The following is a 24,322-nucleotide window of genomic DNA, read 5'->3' as shown; positions in this document are numbered from 1 at the left end:
CTGAATTAAAAAAAGGTAAGTACTTACCCTTATCATCTCCGACCTCACTCCTAACTCCAACCTCCAGGCCCCCTCACCCCCAGCACACCCTGCCGATCCTGGCCCCTACCTCCCCTAATCTTGGCCCCGACCTCCCCCCGATGCGGGTTGGTAGCACATCGCTGTGCCCCCACCTGTTTTCGGCCCATATCCAATTTCTAGGCCATTGGCTTTTTTATATATGGGGGGTGGAGTGGGGTGATTTTCATCTGCCTACCACCCCATTTTTCAGCACGGACAGAGCGGTAGGCAAACATAAATTTAAAGAAATAGTTACTGTTTGCTTGCCGACAAGGCCCGCCCGACTCGACTTTTGCCCAGTGGAATGGAGTGTTCTGCAGCCAAACCAACAATCGTTAAAGGTACTACTGCAGGCTATTTAGCAAACCCCTAAAACAACGCTGTGCCACTGATTTTTGAGGGACCACAAAGATGCTTTTCCTAACCCCAACAGAAATTTTCTAGCCTACTGCCAGTTGTCCTGTGGCTGCTCCGCCGCCCCCCCCCGCCCTTTTAAAGATTTATTTCCAGCTCTGTGGAAGAAACAGCGGATTTCCTGCCCTCTCCCAATGAAAAGCTGCCCATCAGCGCTCATTCTAATTAAAGAAAGGCCCAGTCTTGAAAATGGTTCAGGCCTCTTGCTGGTTCCATTGGGCAGATGATGTCATCGTTCCACCCACCACCCCGCCCCGATGTGCACCCAGAACAGAAATTGTCTCTATGGAATTTATAGAAAGCATGATCCAAACATGATCCTGCTCAAAAGCCAAAATCAACAGACGGAAGGAAGATCAGATGGGGTGTGCTAATCTCCACCCCTGAATTCCCAAAATGCTCTTCCATCGTGCAAAGCTCTCTGCTAGGAATGCTAGTTCATAAAATCTATCCAAACATTTCTTGACAAATTAGTTCCATGTTGATCAGGAATCAAGACACGCAGCAAAAAGCTACCTTTAAGATATGTTATAGAAATCCTTCCGCAATCCTCCATAAGTTTCCGTTAAAAAAAAAGGCCTTAGAAAAAGGTTAACTTTCTTGCAAGTTATTTATTTCCAAAGTCATTTACCTTGATAGTAAATGCCTGAAGAAGACATCACTGAAGATTTCGCCCAGAAGTCTTGGGGTGAGATGGTTTACGCCTTCACTCTGACACACCTTACTGAAGTGCTTCACTAGATACTGTAGAATAAGGCAGTGTAGCTGAGGCATGCTGGGAGATTCCACAATTCTTCTGATTTGTTGGACGCACTCATCAAGGTTCTGGATTTCTAAATAAAATAGATTAGATGATGTTAGGGCCTACCTTCAATATTGTCAAATAAAAGAGCTTCATGATTGTGTATTGTGTGACATACTTGTGCTCTAATGCCCCATAACAGGTACCTGTAATTTCCCTACACAGTGAGTTCTGAGTATCAGCAGTGCTTGGGGAAGATGCTTAACAAAAGGCCCAAGGAAGGAAGGAAATTAAAATCAGAAGGTGAGTCATACAAGATCATCTTCTTAGACTTCTTATTGGTATCGGCAAAGACCTTGCAGCAGAATTGTTGTCCACACCCTTGACCATGTAAATGATATGTGGCCTAGGGAGACTTGAAAGTAGGAAGCAGAGAAAACAACAAAACCATGGAATTTCCACTATCCGTGCTTCAATTATCATAATTTGTGCAGGACAAAGTCTTGAGTGAGATGTTGCACAACCCACTGACATCAATTAACTCCTTGCTGTCATATGTCACCCTCATAGCTCAATAAAGATTAAATTCAATATATATAGCAATTAGGAAAGCAAATGGTATGTTAGCTTTTGTTACAAAGGGATTAGAGTATAAGAGTGAAGAAGTCTTACTACAATTATACAGGGCATTGGTGAGGCCACATCTGGAGCACTGTGTACAGTTCTGGGCTCCTTACATAGGGAAAGATTTACTTGCCTTAGAGGGAGTGCAGCCAAGGTTCACTAGACTGGTTCCTGGGATGAGGGGATTGCCCTATGAGGAGAGATTGAGTAGACTAGACCTATATTCCTTAGAGTTTAGAAGAATGAGAGGTGATCTAATTGAAACATATAAAATTCTTAAGGGGCTTGATAGGGTTAATGCTGAGAAAATGTTTCCCCTGGCTGCGGAATCTAGAACACGGGGTCACAGTTACAGAATAAGCGGTCGGCCGTTTAGGATGGAGATGAGGAGAAATTTCTTCACTCAAAGGGTCGTGAATCTTTGGAATTCTCTACCCCAGAGAGCTGTGGAGGCTCAGTCATTGAGTATATTCAAGACAGGGGTCAATAAATTTTTGGGAACAAAAGGAATTAAGGGATATGGAGATAGTGCGGGAAGGTGGAGTGGAGGTAGAAGATCAGCCATGATCTTGTTGAATGACGGAGCAGGCTTGAAGGGCCAAATGGCCTACTCCAGCTCCTATTTCATATGTTCTTATATTATTTGTATTGTAATTTTCTTCATTCCTGTACGTATGATCTTGGTGTACCATGTGTGCAAGAGCAAAATTTAGAGAACATTAAATATCTGTTAATTTTAGTTAGCTTGGGATTAGTTAACTTGAAAGTGGGCTTTTGCCTAAATTTTCATCTTTGTTGTTTTTTCATAGAATGAGGGGCAGTAGGAAATTGACAGATCTCCCTGTGAAACTATTATTCTGCTCATTCATGTATTTCATGTAGCATAAGCCAGTTTGTTGGTTTGCTACCATGCCTTCTGTATGGATAGGAGACCGCATGTAGTGGCATGTGTGAAATTACAGCACCGAATAAACGCAGCAAGAGTGCTACATAACAATCCCTGGGCCGTGATTTTGCCTAACTAGATATTGGGCAGTAAATGATGCATTCTGGATCATAGGGGATGTGAGGTCCACTTACTGGTGTGACCAGTGATGCTGAATCAGAGATCTGCCATCCAAGCTCTCTGTGACTGCAGAACTACTCTTTAGATTCCAAATAATTAAAGATCACAGAAACAACTTCCAGGTTGATCATATACAACCGCCAATCCACACAGCCACGTGTATGCCATTGACTGTACTTTCCACTGATTGCAACCTGCATTAGCAAATCAAAGTCTGGAGCACTGGCTTTTCTCCAATTACTTCCTTTATTAGATGAGATGCAACAAAAAAATGTCCCCCTGCCAATTCCCTCTCCTTCACTCAAGGTATTCACTCTTTACTGGGGTTCCACAAGTACAGGTTGACCACACGTGGACTACTCTTCCAATTGTAAGCCTCAACAGTGAGTGTTGGCCGGCATCACAGCCAAGCCCAATTGTGTTCTCCGCTGACATCCACACACAAGCAATTCCAGCAGGAGTCACTGGATAGTCGTCAGCAACAGGAATCCTTGCTCTTTAATGCTGGGATATGAAGGGCAGTTGCAGGGTCCCTACTGTCACTCCAGCTCACATCTGCTCGGTCCGCACAGACCAGGAATCAAGCATTTATCTCATTTAGTTTGATTTTACATTTTGTTTAAAAAAAATGAATGTAAGGTTGGGGTAATACAAAGCTTCTGAGTGCTAAGGCAGCCTTTGAATTCCCAGCAATTTTGAGAATATCTCATACCTTTGATATTTGCCTTCATTTAATTCTCCTTAGGTTGTAAGGTCTGTAAATGACTTGTACTGCTTTGTTTTTGCACTTGGCACTAGATATTCTATTCACATCTCTATGATCCGTCATGCACCTTTACCTGCCCAATATCTAGCGATACCTAGAGATTGAACAGGCAAACTCTTGCCACTGGAATATATTACATGCCACCACATGATTTTCCTAGAATTTAGTAGGCAAATTGAATGTATGCTCTATCAGACTGAGACTTTAGGCTATAAACAAGAAACAAATGTATTTAAGTTAGAACAGATAAATGGACAGTATCCAGTAAAAAGCAGTATGCTTACTATAACTTACAAATTTAACCATCTTCCTCTATATGTCAAAATAATAAAAATGCTTTTCCTGAACTATCTATCAACATATATTAAACCTTGAAAATGGAGGTTTATTTCTTGTGATGAACCATTGCCATGAAGTCAAACTGGCCCAGTTTCACTCCTGACTAAATACTGACTCCTGACTGACTCCTGGGGTAATTTCACCCACAAAAAGTATAATTCCAAAACCTATAATTAAATTATATGGAATAATCATTCTTTGTCCAAAGCACTGGGATGTTTGACCCTATTGAAATATTTAAGATAATTAGATTTTAGTGCTTGGTTCATCCTTCCAACCATCAGCGAACAGCTCCAATATAAAACAGGTATAATCCACAGCCAAGCTTTTAGTTGACAATAGAATTGCAGACCTACTTCAACAGAGGCCATGACCCGGACACACATTAACAGATCTTTGTCTGCTAGCATATTTCTGTCCCTCTTCAGAGACAACTCACCGCTCACAGAAACAATCATTAACATTAACAATTTGCATTCATATAGCACCTGTAATGTAGAAAAATGACCCAAGACATTTCACAGAAGCAGAATCAGACAAAAATGGGATTATGAGCCAAGGAAGGAGATATTAGGATGGGTGATCAAAACTTGGGCAATGAGGTGGGTTTTAAGGAGAGCCATGAAGGAAGAGAAGAGGTGCAGAACAGAAGGACTTAGGAAGGGAATGACAGCTAAAGGCAGGGCCCATGGACAAATGGAGGGGAAGGCACAAAGCCAGATTCAGAGAAATGGGGTGTTCTCGGGGTTGGGGGTTGTAGGGCTGGAGGAGATTACAGAGAAAGGAAGAGGCGAGGCCACGAAGGACCTTATACACAAGGATGAAAATTTTAAATTTGAGGGATTGGGGGACCAGCAACAAGGGCAGTGGTGATGAGTTAGTGGGACTTGAGGCAGGATAGGATATGGCAGCAAAAATTTGGATGAGCGGTAGCTTATGGAGGCTGAGAGGTTGGCCAAGAGAGCAAGTCGAGACTGGAGGTGATAAAAGCAGGGATGATGGTTACAGCAGCAGATAGTCTGAGACAGGGGCAGATGTTACTGAGGTGCAAGTAGGTAGTCATTGTGAATTAACCTTGTGTATGTTGTTTCTAGTAATAAAGAATTCAAGTCAATATTCTAATAGAAAAAAGTAAATTTTTGTCACACCCTCAATAATTGTTCCTCAGGTTGGAAGATCTGTAAATGACTTGCAGCAACCTAGATAGACTAGAAACATTGGCCCAGATATATATTTATCCAGAAAAATCTGCGCCCTTACCTGAGGGCTCCCGGGACGCACACAATTCTGGTGCTGGGCCTCTCCAAACTGCCGGTGCGCAGGGCCCACGTATCCCAGAGGCGCAGGTAGTTCACAGCGTCCCTGGGATCACGTGGGCCATGGGGAGCCAATCAAAGAAGGGAATCTCCCTTCATACATTTGACAGGAAGATCTGTCAAATATATAAATGGAGATCACCCCCAAAACATAGTAAAACTTTAAATAATTTTTTTTTTTTAAATCACATTTTTAAAATGACTTGAAATTACAATAAATTAACTATTTTAAACAAAAATGTAAATTTTTGAAAAAAATAATTAAAGTTTTTTACGGGGCTAAAAATAAACTTACCTTTTTAAAAGTATTTTAAAATGATAAATCAGTGAAAAAAAATTTCTTTTCTTTTTTCAACTCTTATCCTGGTAAAAGCAGGCCATACGCCTGCTTTTACCAGACGCAAGAATTGTAAGGGTTTTCTGCGGGCGGAGGGTCTCCAAAAAGCAGAACTATCCACCCACAGAGGCCCTTCTCCAGGGCAGCCGGAGGATCTGTCAAGAGCATTCTTGACAGATCGGAAATGCTGGTTTCCAGCGCATGCGCTGTGCATGCCTAAAACCGGCATTTCTGATGTCTCTACGGGTGGGTATACAGCACGTACCCACCCATAGGGATCAGAATACCCAGCCCAATAAGAATATAGGAGAAGCAATATTGTAATAGTCTCAGGGCTGGAGCCCCTACTGTTCCTTATCTAGATTCAGAAATAACATGCAATTTAGTCAAATCTGTAGATGAAGATGAACTGGAGGAAGGAAGAAAAACGCCTAAATGGGTAAATCAGAATGCAAAGTCTAATTCAGCCTTTCTGACTGCCATACACCTTTTATGTTATCTAACTGCTTCCATTGGAAGTGAGGCAGATGGTGAGTCATCTCCCATTAGTGCTGCATAAGCCCCATTTACACTGTGGGATGGATCTGGTACCAAATGGAAATATACATGAGATTTGCAAAGGCGCAATTGTTTCAACACTGACTGTATTGTTACTGCACATGCATGATTCTGAAGCTTTCACAATTAATTTGGTCAGGGCCCTTCCCAGACTGGCCAGGACCAAAACTGGGGAAGGTCCTTACAGGCCAATAATGTGCAAACCAAATTGCTGCCCAGTACAGGCAGGTTGAGAGGTCCATGGCCAGATCCAAGATAGCAAATGTAAACAAAGTATCACCAACACAAACTGTTTAGCTTTGTTTCCAATAGAAGTTTTGATTGGAGATACCCAAGGACATGCCTACCTGAGGAGGATTTCACTGCCTCCAATGGGATAGTATTGACTCATGCCCACTTTATATTACAGGGTTGCCTCTGATAGTGCTCTTGCTATTAGAGGCAGTCCTATATAGAAACACACAGAAATACTCCACACGAGCAAATAGTTCTAATCACATCTACCCATCCTGTTTTCGTTTCACTTGAACATCTTTTCCTTCATCCACCTATCCAATCTCATCTTTAATGTTGACAGAGTTTCTGCCTCAGCCACTAACCCTGGAAGTGAATTCCACAGCCTCACAACTCTCGGTATAAAGAAGGTTCTCCTGCTCTCTGTTCTAAATCTCTTGCATTTAATCTTGTATCTGTGTCCCCTCGCCTTTATGTCCTATAGTGTAAAGAGGTCAGAATCTATCTCACCCTCTCTGTCAACAACAATCAACGTGTATTTATACAACACCTTTAACGTAGTAAAAAGTCCCAAGGCACTTCACAGGAGTGTTATAAGGCAAAAAATTGATGCTGAGCCACATAAGAAATTAGGGCAGATGACCAAAAGCTTGGTCAAAGAGGTAGGTTTTAAGGAGTGTCTTAAAGAAGGAAAGAGAGATAGAGTCAGAAAGGTTTAGAGAGGAAGTTCTAGAGCTTAGGGCCTAGGCAGCCGAAGGCACGGCCACCGATGGTTGAGTGATTATAATCAGGGATGCTCAAGAGGGCAGAATTAGAGGAGCACAGATATCTCGGGAGGTTGTGGGGCTGAAGGAGATTACAGAGTTAGGAAGGGGCGAGGCCATGGAGGGATTTGAAAACAAGGATGAAAATTTTGAAATCGAGGCATTGCTTAACCGGGAGCCAATGTAGGTCAGCGAACACAGGGGAGATGGGTGAACGGGACTTGGTGCGAGTTAGGACACGGGCAGCCGAGTTTTGGATCACCTCAAGTTTACGTAGGGTAGAATGTGGGAGGCCAACCAGGAGTATGTTGGAATAGTCAAGTCTAGAGGTGGCAAAGACATGGATGAGAGTTTCAGCAGCAGATGAGCTGAGGCAGGGTCAGAGACGGGCAATGCTACGGAGGTGGAAATAGGCAGTCTTAGTTATGCCACGGATATGTGGTCAGAAGCTCATTTCAGGGTCAAATATGACGCCAAGGCTTAAAACACTAGTTAGGCCGCAGCTAAAGTACTGCGTGCAGTTCTGGTCACCACATTACAGGACGGATGTGATTGCACTAGAGAGGGTGCAGAGGAGATTTACGAGGATGTTGCCTGGACTGGGGTATTTCACCTGTGAGGAAAGATTGGATAGGCTGGGGTTGTTTTCTTTGGAACAGAGGAGGCTGAGGGGAGACTTAATTGAGGTGTATAAAATTATGAGGGGCCTAGATAGAGTGCATAGGACTGACCTATTTCCCTTAGCAGAAGGGTCAATAACCAGGGGGCATTAATTTAAAGTAATTGGTAGGAGGTTTAGAGGGGATCTGAGGAGAATTTTTTTCACCCAGAGGGTGGTGGGGGTCTAGAACTCACTGCCTGAAAGGGTGGTAGAGGCAGAAACTATCACCACATTTAAAAAGTACTTGGATATGCACTTGAAGTGCCGTAACCTACAAGGATATGGACCAAGTGCTGGAAATTGGGATTAGGGTGGATAGTTCTTTGTTGGCCGGCATGGACAAGATGGGCCGAATGGCCTCCTTTTGTGCTGTAAATTCCTATGATTCTATAATGAAGGTTGCGAACGGTCTGGTTCAGCCTCAGACAGATGTTAGGGAGAGGGATGGAGTCAGTGGCTAGGGAACAGAGTTTGTGGTGGGGACCGAAGACAAAGACTTCGGTCTTCTCAATATTTAATTGGAGAAAATTTCTGCTCATCCAGAACTGGATGTCAGACAAGCAGTCTGACAATTTAAAGACCGTGGAGGGGTCGAGAGACGTGGTAGTGAGGTAGAGCTGGGTGTCATCAGTGTACATGTGGAAACTGATGCTGTGTTTTCAGGTGATATCACCAAGGGGCAACATGTATATGAGAAATAGGAGGCGGCCAAGGATAGATCCTTGGGGGACCCCAGAGATAATGATGCGGGAGCGGGAAGAGAAGCCATTGCAGGTCCGCCTTATTGTTTTCATTTGTATCTAGTGTAAATGTATAGTTATTGGTCCAGATGCAGATACTAAACAGTTCATAGTGCAATTACTGTGTAGAAAGGCAGTGTTGGTTTGGTTTGAATTGATTTATTTAATTAAAGGTTTGCTCAGCTATATGTATAATGCATAAAGTCAAAATGATGTGACTGTTTACCTACTTCTGTGTCTTAATAAACTGCTTTTGTAATGCTGCACAGTGAACAAGATAATTCTGCTGCCTCTGAAGTTTATATGCACTATTGCAGGCATCTCCGGCGGTAGTACGATCCCCAATGCCGACATAATTGGAAATCAGACTTATGATCAGAGGCAGCTATGTTTTCTGACTGCTGGCCAGTTGCTTTCTCAGCCCAGCCCCACATTGCCATTTGGGAAGGTACAGTGACCAGATGCATAGTTAAAAATAACTGCACATGTGCAAGCTTGCGCATGAGCAGCTGTTTCTGTGTTCTTCTGGCTGTTGTGGAATCTACACCACATTAGAACATAAACAATTTAAAGTACCAGGACCTGAGCTGGTATTATAGAACTGCTTCCTAAAACAGTTCTGAAATACAAATGTAACATTAGTTTTACGCGACCATGTCTGGTGCTGCATCCAAATCTGGTGAAAAGGGGTCAAAGCTGTACCATGAGTGTATGAAGCTGGAAAGGCTTGGAACCCCTCTTGCAGCCGAGACGCAATAGTTTTAAATTCTGACAAATAAGGCACCTTCCACTAAAATTATAATGCACAAGCTTTAAGCCATGAATTCAAGCTTAAGTTCTGAATTTAAGAGTTGGCCTTGGCGCTGTTGCAGCACTCTTGCCTCTGAGTCAGAAGGTTGTGGGTTCAGGCCCACTCCAATGACTTGAAATATAATCTAGGCAGACATTTCAATGCAGTACTGAGAGAGTGCTGCACTGTCAAAGGTGCTGACTTTTTGATGAAATGTTAATCCAAGGCCCCATCTGCCTGCTCAGGTGGATGTAAAAGGCCTCATGGCACTATTTAGAAGAGCAGCAGTGTCTTGGTCAACATTCTTCTCTCAACTAAAACAGACTGGGCTGGATTTTGCCAGCTGAGACGAGTTGGGGGCAAGACTGCTGCCTTCCAGGTTCTAGTCCCGCCCCCAGCGACATCTGGCGAACAGACGCTATTTTCTCTTGATTGGCCTTGTTAGAAACATAGAAACATAGAAAAATAGGAGCAGGAGTAGGCCATTCGGCCCTTCGAGCCTGCTCCGCCATTCAATATGATCATGGCTGATCCTCTAACTCAATACCATATTCCCACTCTCTCCCCATACCTCTTGATGCCTTTTGTGTCTAGAAATCTATCTATCTCCTTCTTAAATATATTCAGTGATTTGGCCTCCACAGCCTTCTGTGGTAGAGAATTCCACAGGTTCACCACCCTCTGAGTGAAGAAATTTCTCCTCATCTCAATCCTAAATGTCCTACCCTGCATCATGAGACTATGACCCCTCATTCTAGAGCCCCCAGCCAGGGGAAACATCCTCCCTGCATTCAGTCTGTCATCCCAGGAATCAGTCTGGTGAACCTTCGCTGCACTCCCTCTATGGCAAGTATATCCTTTCTGAGGTAAGGAGACCAAAACTGCACACAGTACTCCAGGTGTGGTCTCACCAAGGCCCTGTACAACTGTAGTAAGACATCCTTGCTCCTGTACTCAAATCCTCTTGCAATGAAGGCCAACATGCCATTTGCCTTCCTAACTGCTTGCTGCACCTGCATGTTTTGCTTTCAGTGACTGGTGTACAAGGACACCCAGGTCCCTCTGTACATCAACATTTCCCAATCTATCACCATTTAAATAATACTCTGCCTTTCTGTTTTTCCTACCGAAGTGGATAACTTCACATTTATCCACGTTATACTGCATCTGCCTTGTATTTGCCCACTCACTCAACTTGTCTAAATCGTCTTGAAGCCTCTTTGCGTCCTCCTCACAACTCACAATCCGACCTAGTTTTGTGTCATCAGCAAACTTGACAATATTACAGTTAGTTCCCTCATCCAAATCATTGATATATATTGTAAATAGTTGGGGCCTGATGTAAGAAAAAGGAGACTTACCATCAAGTAACTTTAAAGTAAGCTTTAAGTAACTTATAAACACACTATATACAAGAGAGGTCTTTACCATGCCTCTGGTAGAAGCCTCTTACAATACTGAACAGACCAGTATTTATACCAGTCCAACAGGAAGTGACATATGACAGGAAGTGAGGTATGTACACAGTTCATAGTTCACAGTTCATAGTTCACAGGAAGTGATGACATAACTTCCCGGAAGTTAGCATTTTTATCACATTCTTCCCTCCTGCAGGATTAGGAGGCTGTGGTCTACCTTTTGGTCCGCAGCCGCCGAACAAGGAAGAGTCGCACCCGTTTGGATTCCCGTCGTAGAGGGCCGCTGGTCCGCTTACATGCGGTTGGCCATTGGTCAGAGTCTGTGTGGCCTGGATTGCCCTGTGAAGGGTCGGGGAGATCATGGCTTCGAGTACGAGCCCCAATAGGTTCAAAGTCGGACTGCCTCTGTTCAGAGGGAGGTGCAGAGCTGGTCTGTGGCGGATCAGTACTTTCATGCGCGGTACTGGGAGGGTCGCAACCTTGAGCACGGGGTTCTACCGGCACCAAGCTAGTTGGTGTCCGATCAGGATCCTGGAGAGGGGTACCTGATAGGTCCCAAGAGTTTCCTGGTGAAATGCCATCACTCGATGTCCCACTAGGTCCTGGTGGGCAGGGAGCCAGATCCCGTAATGATACGGTAGATTCTCGGCCGTCGGAATATCGTATGTTTGCATAGGTGGGGTTGGCATCGGTTAGTTCAACCTCGTCTACGAGAGGGTCATTTTTAGACGTCCGAACGTATCTTCGGAGTAATACAGGTCCAGGAGTAGTTAGCCATGACGGGAGTGATGTCCCATGAGATGAGCGACACTGGAATCCAAAGAACCGCTCATGAGGTGTAGTATTTGTGGCTGTAGAAAGCAGGGACCGTATAGAGTGCAATGCATCCGGAAGCACTGTTTCCCATTGCTGGTCTGGTAGGTCTTAGCTGGATTGGCCCTCGTAGAGGCCCTTGATAGGCAAACTTTAGCAAAGTGTCCTTTTTCCCCGCAATAACTGCAGATTGCATTGCGAGCAGGGCAGGTTTTCCTAGGGTGAAAAGCATCTCCACAAAAGAAGCATTCCTTCCTAGATTGCCAAGAGGCTGCTAAAGTGGGGTCATCCTCCTCTTCTTCATCAGAATTATCAGAATTAGATTCCCCCATGATAGGGTTCACCTGAGACCGCTTGAATTGTCTGGTTGCAGCTACAGCAGCAGATCGAGATCTGGGCAGCTGATAGAGGTCTGCATTTCTCTTTGCCAAATGCAGTGAACAAGCTAGGTCAAAAGCTTTTTGTAGCTCAAGTGTTTTACTTTCTAGTAGACGCTGGCGTATAAATGGAGAGGCAATCCCGCAGATGAAAGCATCACGAATCATTTCTTGGCGGTACAGCTCAGCTGAGGCTGCCTGAAAGTTACAATCTACGCTGAGCCTGCGAAGTTCTTGCAGGAATTCGTCAATTGATTCCCCTGGCCCTTGTCGGGCTGTGGCCAGTAGATGTCTAGCATAGACCTCATTTGGGGTCTTCGCATACAGTTTCTTAAGTGCCCGAATCACCTCTTCGTAATTATCCCAGTCATCAACATATTCGAACACTTTTGGGGTCACATAATTGACAAGTATCTTCAATTTAGCAGGAGCATCCACTTTACATTCATCCAGAAAATTCTCAAAAGTACGATACCAATGCTTCCATACCCTGCCAGCTGCTGGTGTATTCGGGTCCAAGTCCAGACGAATAGGTCTAAGGATTTTCTCCATGATGGGTGGTTCCCTGGATCCTTAACTTCCGAGTTTGTCTGAAGGTCTAGTATTTGTCAGTGTAAATACTAAGTTACTTAAATTGATGTAAGAAAAAGGAGACTTACCATCAAGTAACTTTAAAGTAAGCTTTAAGTAACTTATAAACACACTATATACAAGAGAGGTCTTTACCATGCCTCTGGTAGAAGCCTCTTACAATACTGAACAGACCAGTATTTATACCAGTCCAACAGGAAGTGACATATGACAGGAAGTGAGGTATGTACACAGTTCATAGTTCACAGTTCATAGTTCACAGGAAGTGATGACATAACTTCCCGGAAGTTAGCATTTTTATCACAGGGCCCAAGCACTGACCCCTGCGGTACCCCACTAGTCACCGTCTGCCACCCAAAAAAAGACCCATTTCTCTGTTTCCTGCCTGTTAACCAATTTTCAATCCATGTTACATGCCCCGCGGGCTTGCCGGCCAATTAAGGGAAAGCAGGTGTCAGATGACGTCAGTGCATGACGCGTCAGCTGCCGGTTTTCTTAAAGGGACAGGCTCCATCATTTTTTGACAGATGAATTGTCATTGTTTGACAGCATTGAGGTGCTGTCAAACACTGACAATCACTGTCCAAAGATGAGCCCTTGCACCCAGGCTCACCAATGACTCTCTCCTTAGGAGAAAACAGATGGCAGCTGCATGTGAGATTGCAGAAGCCATCTGTCAATTCTCCTGATCAGATGAGGCTTCACAGAAACATCAAATCTTGTCAAATACATATAAACAGAATAAAAATATTTCTCAGTACATTCTCTCACCTGTCATACTTACCTGTGCACAATTGCACCCATTACACTACCTCTGCAGCTGTCATTTTCAAACTTACACTTGACAGATCAGAAATGCCGGTTTTCAGTGCACACGCTTCGGATGCCTGAAACCGGCATTTCCGATGTCCCTACGGTTGTGTACACCGTGCGTACCCACCCGTAGGCATCGGAATATCTGGCCCAATATCTTTGAAGCACAGGCATTGGGGCTTTAAACATCTTAGGAAACCTTTCAGCTACACGTCAACATCTCTCCCTTATTCATTCCTGAAAAGCAGAAAGCGTCGCAGTAGTAGTAACAGAGTGTGCAATTTATTCTCTGACAAATTTTAAGATTTATTTGGCATTTCCCAATTGAAAAGCCAGTCATGCTCATTCTATGCCTGAGCTACCCCTGGATACAGAACTAGATACAGATTTCAAATACTTGAAGGCAACCTCCCAGATAATCCTAACACCACTACAACAAAGCAAAGCTGCCAATTAGGCAAGAGTACTGCAGGTCGAACACCCCCTGATAAAACAGCTACAGTTAATGGCTAGGTTGTTTCTAGTCAGACAACAGGCAACGCTGTGAAGTTATCAGCATATTTATGTAATAATATCTAACATTGCAGAGGACTGGAGTAATGGAAATTGCAATGGATTGCAGGTATAGGCAGCTGACAGTCCAGCGTTTAATATAAATTATTTCTATCATCTAGGTGGATTTTGCATCTAACGGCCATGTTCTCGCCAGCCGTGGTGAATCCGGTGCGCCCGGAGCAGACAGTGGCCTCAAACCCCGCTCCCGTCTTCATCCCGCGTCCTCCAAGTGATTTTGCCCTGATTGGGCTTGTTAAGCCCACCCTATGAGGTTCCCGGCCAAATAAAAGGAAACGGGTCTGATGACATCATCTGATGATGCATCATCTGCCAGTTTCCTTAAAGGGGCCATGTCCACATTCACTTTGGCAGTTATGTTTATGGAGGGAGTCACAGCATGCAGGGAGGTTCTCTTCACTTCCAATGGTCGGAAGAGACCTCCCCAGGAGATCAACGCAGCCTGGTTGCACATTGCACAGGAGGTTGCAAGCAGGGATGCTGTCAGGAGGACCTGGCTGCAGTGGCACAAACCTTTCAATGATCGCAGTAGATCATGAAACGTTACTGCAAAGTCACACTCAACCTTATCCTTCTGAGCCACTCATCACATCCCCATCACTCTGCCTTCACTACCCTACTCCTGCACATCTTTACTCACACCAACTTACCTTGCACCTCCACCCATCCCTCTCTATCTATATTATTACTTCCCCATCTCACTAGCCACCCCTCACACTCACCCTCATCCTAGTCCAATCATATCAACTAATAACACACAAGGTTAGGCACTTGGGTATTTTAGCCAATGTTCGTGTAAACTTTCTGTTAATGTGTTGTCAAGCATCGAAATCCTTATTGTCACCACTTTGCCTTCTTGGACAGATTTGTGTGCACCTCTGAAAGTGTCCTGGTGAGTTCCAATGAATGGTGAGACATAACACCCTCCCCCCCCCCAATGGTGATGCGTGTGAAAGGATTGGCTTGGACATTGTAGGGATGCTTTATGGTGCTGCCAACCTGGTGCATCATGTGGCAACTAGGGTCTACAGTGTTAAATGAAGCAAATCGGGACATGGTGAGGCCATCCCTGGCGTCCCGGGCAGCAATGTGCATGGGTGATGATGCTCTGTGTCCAGTGCAGCATCAGCTGATTGCAGAGAAGATTGGTGTGGATGTTTGCGCTGCTGGTGTGCCCAGTGATGCTGGTGCTGGGGCTGATCGTGTTGGGATTCTGAGGACCAAAGTGAAATTTTTTCAAGGGCACCGATGCTGATGGAATAGATGGCAGGTGAGGTTGAGATGACAGAAGTAATCTGTCAATGTTGAGATAGATTGTTCCAAGGAGGTGACAGTGGATACAGGGATTACTCCAAACACTTCAAAAGTGCATAAAGCTCAAAAGTGGGTTCCAAATCATTAATGCTCCAGCTTCTAAGATTGGGAAGTGACCAGCTGTGAAACGATAGGTTTTAGACCACTTTTTCAGCTTTCACCTCGTCACAGCAATCCACAGTCATGGAGAAACAGGCATACTTACCTGATGTGATAGCCGCTCTCCGGGAACCTCGTTGAAAACCTGGTAAAATGGTAAGTGCATGGGGAAAATGGTTCTTAACTACCTTTTAACTATCTAAATTGGCTGACCTGCCGCTTGGTGTCGGGTCTGTTCAGGGATACAATGGCTAACATTCAAGGAACTAAATGGAGATTATCTAAATGGAGAGAAACTGCAAAGTGCTACAGTACAAAGGGATCTGGGGGTCCTGGTGCATAAAACACAAAATGTTAGTATGCAGGTGCAGCAGGTGATCAGGAAGGCCAATGGAATCTTGGCATTTATTGCGAGGGGGATGGAGTATAAAAACAGGGAAGTCTTTCTGCAGTTATACAGGGTATTGGTGAGGCCACACCTGGAATACTGCGTGCAGTTTTGGTTTCCATATTTAAGAAAAGATATACTTGCTCTCGAGGCGGTTCAGAGAAGGTTCACTCGGTTGATTCCGGAAATGAGGGGGTTGACGTATGAGGAAAGGTTGAGTAGGTTGGGACTCTACTCATTGGAGTTCAGAAGAATGAGAGGCGATCTTATCGAAACATATAAGATTGTGAGGGGGCTTGATCGGGTGGATGCGGTGAGGATGTTTCCACTGATGGGTGAGACTAGAACTAGGGGGCATAATCTAAGAATAAGGGGCTGCCCTTTCAAAACTGAGATGAGGAGAAACTTCTTCACTCAGAGGGTAGTAAATCTATGGAATTTGCTACCCCAAAGAGCTGCAACATTAAATAAATTTAAAATGGAGATAGACAGTTTCCTAGCAGATAAGGGAATTAGGGGTTACGGGGAGAGGGCAGGGAAGTGGACGTGAGTCTAGATTCGGATCAGCCATGATCCTATTGACTGGCAGAGCAGGCCCGAGGGGCCGTATGGCCTACTCCTGCTCCTACTTCTTATGTTCTTATGTTCTTAATGCATAATTTGCAACAAACATATATTCCTCTAGGGCATAAAAACCCAAAAAGAAAAGTGATCCAACCATGGCTAACAAAAGAAATTGAAGCTAGTATTAAGTCAAAGGAGAAAGCTTATAAAGTTACCAGAAAAAGCGGTCAACCTGAGGATTGGGATCTTTTTAGAAATCAGCAAAGGGGGACCAAAAAATTGATAAAGGGAAAATGGAATATGAGCACAAACTAGCAAAAAATATAAAAACGGATTGTATAAGCTTCTATAGGTATGTGAAAAGGAAAAGACTGGCGAAGGTAAATATAGGTCCTTTACAGTCAGAGACGGGAGAATTTATAATGGGGAATGAGGAAATGGCTGAGAAATTTAATAAATACATTGGCCTAGAAATTGAGTTTTGGCTTAGCCAGGGCTTTAGCGCCGGAAGTTAGTGCCGGCGCTAAGTCCCCCTGCGCGCGCCAAAAATTCAGCAGGGCCGCGCCCAAACGGCTGCCGGCGCTACTGAAGGGTCTTTGCGGCGGTAAATCGGCGCTAACTGCCGTTTCGCGCCGCAATTCCGGCGCTGCGGCACCCGATGCGGTGCGGCAGGCTCGGGAAGTGCAGGCCTCCTCCTTCCCTTAAGGAGGAGCTGCCTGCACCCGATCGCGGCCCGCGAAAATCTTTTAAAAAATGAGCCCGGCACCTCGGACAAGTGCCGGGCTTGCTTCTGTTCCGGGGGGGGGTGGGGGGGGAAGTCCGGGGAGGGAGCTGCGGCCAGGCGGCCGGCGGGAAAGCGGCCGGCCGCCGCGGGGCCTTTAATGCGCCGGCGCAAAGACTCGTAAGACTCTGTTGCCAGAGTCTTAGTTGCGGCTGTCACGGGCGAGGCGGCCGCAACTGAATTTCGGCGCTGGGGCCCGTCGGCATGGCAACCGGGACGCTGCGCACACCGATGACGTCATCGGTGCCGGCGCAGCGCTACCGGTCTACCGCGGCGTAAGGGCCCCAGGCAATTTCGGCGCCGGCGCCAAATGCAGCGCTAGGCCCTCTAGCGCCGCAAAATCGGCGCTAAGGGCACTCAATTTCTAGGCCATTGTTTCTGTCTTCACGGAGGAAGACACAAAAAACCTCCCAGAAATACGAGAAAACCAAGGGTGTGGCAAGAATGAGGAACTTAAAGAAATTATTATTAGTAAAAAAACAGTACTAGCAAAATTAATGGGACTTAAAGTCGATAAATCTCAAGGACCGGATGACCTACATCCTAGGGTTTGAAAGAGGTGGCCATTGGGATAGTGGACACATTGGTTGTCATCTTCCAAAATTCTATAGATTCTGGAATGGTTGCTGCAGATTGGAGGATAGCAAATGTAACCCCGCTATTTAAGAAAGGAGGGAGAGTGAAAATGGGGAACTACAGACCTGTTAGCCTCACATCAGTAGCTGGGAAAATGCTGGAATCTATTATAAAGGATGCAATAACTGGGCAGTTAGAAACTAATAGTAAGATTGGGCAGAGTCAACATGGATTTATGAAAGGGAAGTCCTGTTTGAAAAACCTATTGGAGTTCTTTGAGGATGTAACTAGTGAAGTAGACAAAGGGGAACTGGTAGATGTGGTGCATTTGGATTTTCAGAAGGCCTTTGAAAAGGTCCCACACAAGAGGTTGGTGAACAAAATTAGGGCACATGGAATTGGGGGTAATATACTAGCATGGATTGAGAATTGGTTAACAGACAGAAAACAAAGAGTAGGGATAAGCGGGTCTTTTTCAAGATGGCAGGCTGTAACTAGTGGGGTACTGCAAGGATTGGTGCTTGGGCCCCAGCTATTCACAATCTATATCAATGACTTGGATGAGGGGACTAAATGTAACATTTCCAAATTTGCTGATGACACAAAGTTAGGTGGCAGTGTCAGTTGCGAAGAGGATGTGAAGAGATTTCAAGGGAATCTCGACAGGCTCAGTGAATGGGCAAGAACATGGCAGATGGATTATAATGTGGATAAATGTGAAGTTATCCACATTGGTAGAAAAAACAGAAAGGCAGAGTATTTCCTAAATGGTGAAAGATTGAGAAATGGAGATGCTCAAAGGGACCTGGGTGTCCTTGTACAAGAGTCACTGAAAGTGAATGTGCAGGTGCAGCAAGCCATTAGGAAGGCAAATGGTATGCTGGCCTTCATTACAAGAGGATTTGAGTACAGGAGTAAAGAAGTCTTACTCCAATTATATAGGGCCTTGGTGAGACCACACCTGGAGTACTGTGTACAATTTTGGTCTCCTTACCTAAGGAAGGATATACTTGCCATAGAGGGAGCGCAACGAAGGTTCATGAGATTGATTCCTGGGATGGCGGGACTGTCATATGAGAAGAGATTGAGTAAACTAGGCCCGTATTCTCTTGAATTCAGAAGAATGAGAGGGGATCTCATTGAAGCATACAAAATTATTACAGGGCTGATGGGCCTTCAATAACCACAAAACTAGAAGTTATAGACTTAAACAAGTTGGCTTTTAATCACTAAGATCAGAGCTAACATCTCAACATGCCGACTGGTTCACAGGAATGAGTCATACAGATCCTGGGATCTTTATGTAAGAGAAGTCAGGGGCGGAGCCAAGAGCCAAGACCTGGAACCTCCCAGGTTAGTCGGGAAAGAGGAAGTGAAACTATACACAGTGGGGGAGGGTAATATACATGAGTGCAAAACGAATACAGGATCAAGACAAACAGATTTCATTACATTCACCCCTTCTATAGATTTAGTCCATCGGGGTGATGTTTCTTAAAAGTTGGTATAAGTGAGTCTGTCAGGAGGTTTTGCAGTTCTCAGTGATTGGCGCAAAGCCGGTTGGGGTGCCTCTAGGGGAGTGGATTCTGGTTCCTCCGCTGTCCGGGCCTCCGCAGTGTCTTCCAGGTTATCTGCAGTGTCCTCCAGGTTAAAGTTGGGTATTGATAACTCTGGGCGTCCTGTCTCTTTGTAGTGTAGGTCTTCATCGGGTAGTCTCCCATCGTTCTCTCCGCTCCCTGAGGTAGCGAGGTCTTTTATGGAAACAGTGTCTTCTCGCCCGTCAGAGTATTCGATATAGGCGTACTGAGGGTTTGCATGGAGGAGTTGTACCTTTTCCACAAGGGGGTCCGTTTTATGGCCTCTCACGTGCTTCCGCAATAGTACTGTCCCCGGAGACGTCAGCCACACGGGTAGGGATATGCCCGAGGTGGATTTCCGGGGGAAAACAAACATCTTTTCGTGAGGGGTAGCGTTAGTGGCAGTACATAACAGAGACCTTATGGAGTGGGGCACGTCTGGGAGGACTTCCTGCCAGCGGGAGGTCGGAAGGCCTTTTGACTTTAAGGCTAACGTGACAGCCTTCCAAACAGTAGCATTCTCCCTTTCCACTTGCCCATTACCCCGGGGGTTGTAGCTAGTGGTTCTGCTAGTGGCTATCCCCTTCGAGAGCAAGAACTGGCGCAGCTCGTCACTCATGAATGACGTCCCCCTATCGCTGTGTATGTAGTTCGGCATGCCAAACATGCAGAATAGATTACAGAGACACTTGATGACCGTGGCACTGGTCATGTCTGGGCAGGGAATGGCGAAGGGGAAGCGGGAATATTCATCAATGATATTGAGGAAGTATACGTTACGGTCGGCAGAGGGAAGGGGTCCCTTGAAGTCCAGACTTAGGCACTCGAATGGCCGTGTGGCTTTGATAAGGTGTGCACGGTCAGGCCTGTAGAAACGAGGCTTGCATTCCGCACAGATGCGGCAGGCTCTGGTCATTGCCCTGACCTCCTCGATGGAGTGGGGCAGATTGCGGGACTTTATAAAATGGTATAGTCGGGTGACCCCTGGGTGACAGAGGTCGTTGTGGAGACCCTGTAATTTGTCCATATGAATGCGTAGGGCGTCTGGGGGTTCATTAAGGGCTCCCAGCCTGTACATAATATCATAGTCGAACGTGGATAGTTCGACCCTCCACCTGAGTATTTTGTCATTCTTGATTTTCCCCCTTTGTTTGTTATTAAACATGAAAGCCACCGACCGCTGGTCGGTGAGCAGGGTGAAACGTTTGCCGGCTAGGTAGTGTCTCCAGTGCCGCACTGCCTCCACTATAGCCTGTGCCTCCTTCTCGACAGAAGAGTGCCTGATTTCAGGTCCCTGAAGGGTTCGGGAGAAGAAGGCCACAGGTCTCCCAGCCTGATTGAGGGTCGCAGCTAAGGCAAAGTCTGACGCATCACTTTCGACTTGAAAGGGAATGCATTCGTCCACTGCACACACTGCAGCCCTTTCAATGTCCTGTTTAATACTGGTTAAAGCCTCCCGAGCTTCAGCTGATAGTGCGAAGGACGTCGATTTAATGAGGGGTCGGGCCTTATCAGAGTAATTGGGCACCCATTGGGCATAACACGAAAAAAATCCCAGGCACCTTTTTAAAGCTTTGGGATTGTGTGGCAGGGGCAGTTCCTTTAGGGGGCGTAATCGGTCAGGGTCCGGTCCAATTACCCCATCTTCCACCACACAGCCGAGGATACAGAGACGGGTTGTGTTGAAGACACATTTGTCTTCGTTGTAGGTTAGATTCAGCTTTAGGGCAGTTTTTAAAAATCTCGCAAGATTTAGATCGTGGTCTTGCTGGTTGTGCCCGCAGATAGTGACATTGTCCAGATAGGGGTAGGTAGCTTGTAGTTTATTCTCGTCAACCATGCGGTCCATCTCACGTTGGAAGACCGAGACCCCATTTGTTACCCCGAAGGGCACTCTGAGAAAATGGTAGCGGCGCCCGTTCGCCTCGAAGGCGGTGTATGGGCGGTCCTCCGTTCTAATGGGGAGCTGGTGATACGCGGATTTGAGGTCGATAGTCGAGAAGACTCGGTATTATGCAATCTGGTTGACCATTTCTGATATGCGGGGTAAAGGGTAGGCGTCCAGCTGGGTATAAATATTAACAGTCTGGCTGTAGTCAATTACCATCCGTTTCTTTTTGCTATTTTTAACTATGACTACTTGGGCACGCCACGGGCTGGTACTGCATTCAATAATGCCTTCCCGCAGGAATCTGTCCACTTCCGCCTTGATAAAGTGTCTGTCTTCCAGACTGTACCGTCTACTTTTGGTCACTATGGGCCTACAGTTTGGAGCGAGATTAGCGAATAAAGAGGGTGGGCTGATTTTTAAGATTGATAGGCCACAGACTGTGAGTGGCGTGTAGCCAGCAGATGTCTGGCGTACACTTCGTTTACCGGCCTCTGGTATTGGGCCTTCAGGATAGTGATGGCCTCCGTGTAAGAGGTGGCCTCCCGGATGAACGAATAAATCCGATGACTTACGCGAGTAGTCAGTAGACTCAGTTTATCTACCTCGCTAGCGGATGAGGCCCCCGCGAAGAGTTCGAAGCATTTGAGCCAGTGTCCAAATTGATTTGATGCTTCAGCAGAATGTGGATCCAAGTCCAGACGCTCTGGTTTTAGGAGTCGATCCATCCTAGTATTCTTTAGTGATTAAAATTGATGGGCCTTCAATAACCACAAAACTAGAAGTTATAGACTTAAACAAGTTGGCTTTTAATCACTAAGATCAGAGCTAACATCTCAACACGCCGACTGGTTCACAGGAATGAGTCATACAGATCCTGGGATCTTTATGTAAGAGAAGTCAGGGGCGGAGCCAAGAGCCAAGACCTGGAACCTCCCAGGTTAGTCGGGAAAGAGGAAGTGAAACTATACACAGTGGAGGAGGGTAATATACATGAGTGCAAAACGAATACAGGATCAAGACAAACAGATTTCATTACAAGGGCTTGATAGGGTGGATGCTGGGAGAATGTTTCCCTTGGCTGGGGAGTCTAGAACCAGGGGCCACAGCCTCAGGATAAAGGGTAGGCCATTCAGGACTGAGATGAGAAGAAATTTCTTCACACAGAGGGTGGTGAATCTTTGGAGTTCTCTACCCCAGAGGGCTGTGGTGGCTCAGTCATTGGGTATATTCAAAACAGAAGTCGATAGATTTCTGATTGGTAAGGGCATCAAGGGATATGGCGATAAGGCCGATGAATGTAATTGAGGTAGAAGATCAGCCATAATCTCATTGAATCGCGGAGCAGGCTCGAAGGGCCGAATGGGCAACTCCTGCTCCTATTTCTTATGTTCTTATATTCTTATGACAGGCCCGACACTTGAGAAACTGACAAGGAAGCGGGTTTACAGCGGGATACCGACCCGCTGTCAATCCTTTTGATTTTGACAGCGGACCTGCCTCCAAACCCACACTCTGAGCGCCGGCAAAATTCAGCCCAACACTTCTAAGGCAATACAAGTAGCTTTGTCTCTAAGTGATTATTTAAGTCTGAGGAACTAAACAAACCAATTTTGACCTGATGAGCGGCTGTTTACAGAAAAAATGGTGAACAAAGGCAGGATATCCTCTTCACACATCAAAACCCATTCCAGATAGGTAGGGGTAGATTACATTTCACTCCAGCCCTCACATTAAGACAAAAACATTCTTAATAGACACATCAGCAGCTGCGGCTTCAATTTAAAAATCCAAACACCTAGACCTTGCTGCAAATTCAGATACAGCTTAGAAATGCTTATGAGTTATAAACTTTCTTTTAGTTTAATTTAGTTTTGCTGCTTGATGCGCTTTACGGAAGTTAAGGTTGAATCATCCTGCTCACTCTTGTCTGAACCCTTTTTATTGCATCTATTTCTATTTTGAGGTACAGGAAACTTTCGATTTACCGGCACCTAAATAACCGGAAATCTCGGTTAACCGGCAAAATTCAGGAGTAGGTTCAGGTAACTTTTATTACTTACCTTCCTCTATGTGTTGCTGTGCAAGGGTGTGGCTGCAGCTGTTGCTAAGCTACAGAGACGCTTGCAACTTGTGGCCATTGTTTTGAAGCTGCAGGGTTTGTTGCTTTATACGGAGCTCTCAGCTCCGTATCTTTTACTATAGCGTTCGGTTATCCGGAATTTTCTATGAACCGGCACCACATCGGTCCCATCCATGCCGGATAAAAAAAAGTTTCCTGTACAGTGATCAAAATATTCATTACATTCCAGAACTGGACTCACCATTAAGAAAGAAGGAAAGAACTTACATTTTTATAGCAGCTTTCATGACCTCAGGATGCCCCAAAGCACTTTACAGCCATTGGAGTACATTTTGAAGTGTAGTCACCGTTGTAATGTAGGAAATGCAGCAGCCAATTTGTGCACAGCAAGCTCCCACAAACAGCAATGAAATTATGATCAGATGAGAGGGCGCTAACGGGGCGCAAATCAACTAACGCCTGGGCACTGCGCTGCTAATGCCTCCCACAAAATTCAGCCGGAGGTTAGCGGTGGCGCTATCCGTTAGCACCGCATGGCGCTGTGCCACCGGCGATGACGTCATCGCTGTGCGCAGCGCCCCACTCGCGCCCCGGCTGTAATTTTGGGTGGCGCCCCCTGACTTACCGCCGGACGCTACATCCGCCCAGGTCAGGGGGGCCTACCTGCAGCCGGGGCGGTGCTAGTTAAAGGGGAGGTGGCAGGTGGCCATTTTTGTTGCTGGCCGCCTGCCAGCACCTGCCCCCGTTGCTGACCCGGGCCCCTGTGAAGCCTTCCCGCGGGGTGTCGGCTGCTCTCCGTGAGCCAGGCACTCCTCTCGAGTGCCGGGCTCGTTTGCAGGCACTCCCGATCCCTGGTGGCCCAGCTGGGCGCCAGGACGCAATGCACCAGGCACCTCCCCTTTAATAAGGGGAGGAAGGCCTGCAGTACCGTGGCACATAGTGCCGTGATATTGGCTCGCAGCACTCCAAGATGGATACGAGGCACTTCCAGTAGTACCCCTCCTCCCTTTTGGGGCGCTACCTGGGAAAAATCGGCCGCGGGGGCGCTAACTTTTT

At 45.9% G+C, this 24,322-nt stretch overlaps 1 protein-coding gene across 4 annotated transcripts in view; it reads right to left on the bottom strand.

Annotated features, from left to right (window-relative positions):
* Positions 1 to 24,322, bottom strand: part of pik3r3b (phosphoinositide-3-kinase, regulatory subunit 3b (gamma)) — a 735,099-nt gene that overhangs the window by 283,749 nt on the left and 427,028 nt on the right. For all 4 annotated transcript variants that reach the window (XM_085983009.1, XM_085983010.1, XM_085983011.1 and 1 more), the window contains one exon: positions 1,106 to 1,307. In XM_085983009.1, coding sequence (XP_085839135.1) covers positions 1,106 to 1,307 — 202 coding nt within the window. The remainder of the gene's footprint in view (positions 1 to 1,105; positions 1,308 to 24,322) is intronic.

The sequence above is a fragment of the Somniosus microcephalus genome, chromosome 3 (genome assembly GCF_052327205.1).
Source record: "Somniosus microcephalus isolate GS21.2 chromosome 3, FLI_Smic_1.0, whole genome shotgun sequence".
In the NCBI taxonomy this organism is placed as follows: domain Eukaryota; kingdom Metazoa; phylum Chordata; class Chondrichthyes; order Squaliformes; family Somniosidae; genus Somniosus; species Somniosus microcephalus.
This window is presented reverse-complemented; position numbering and strand designations above follow the sequence as displayed.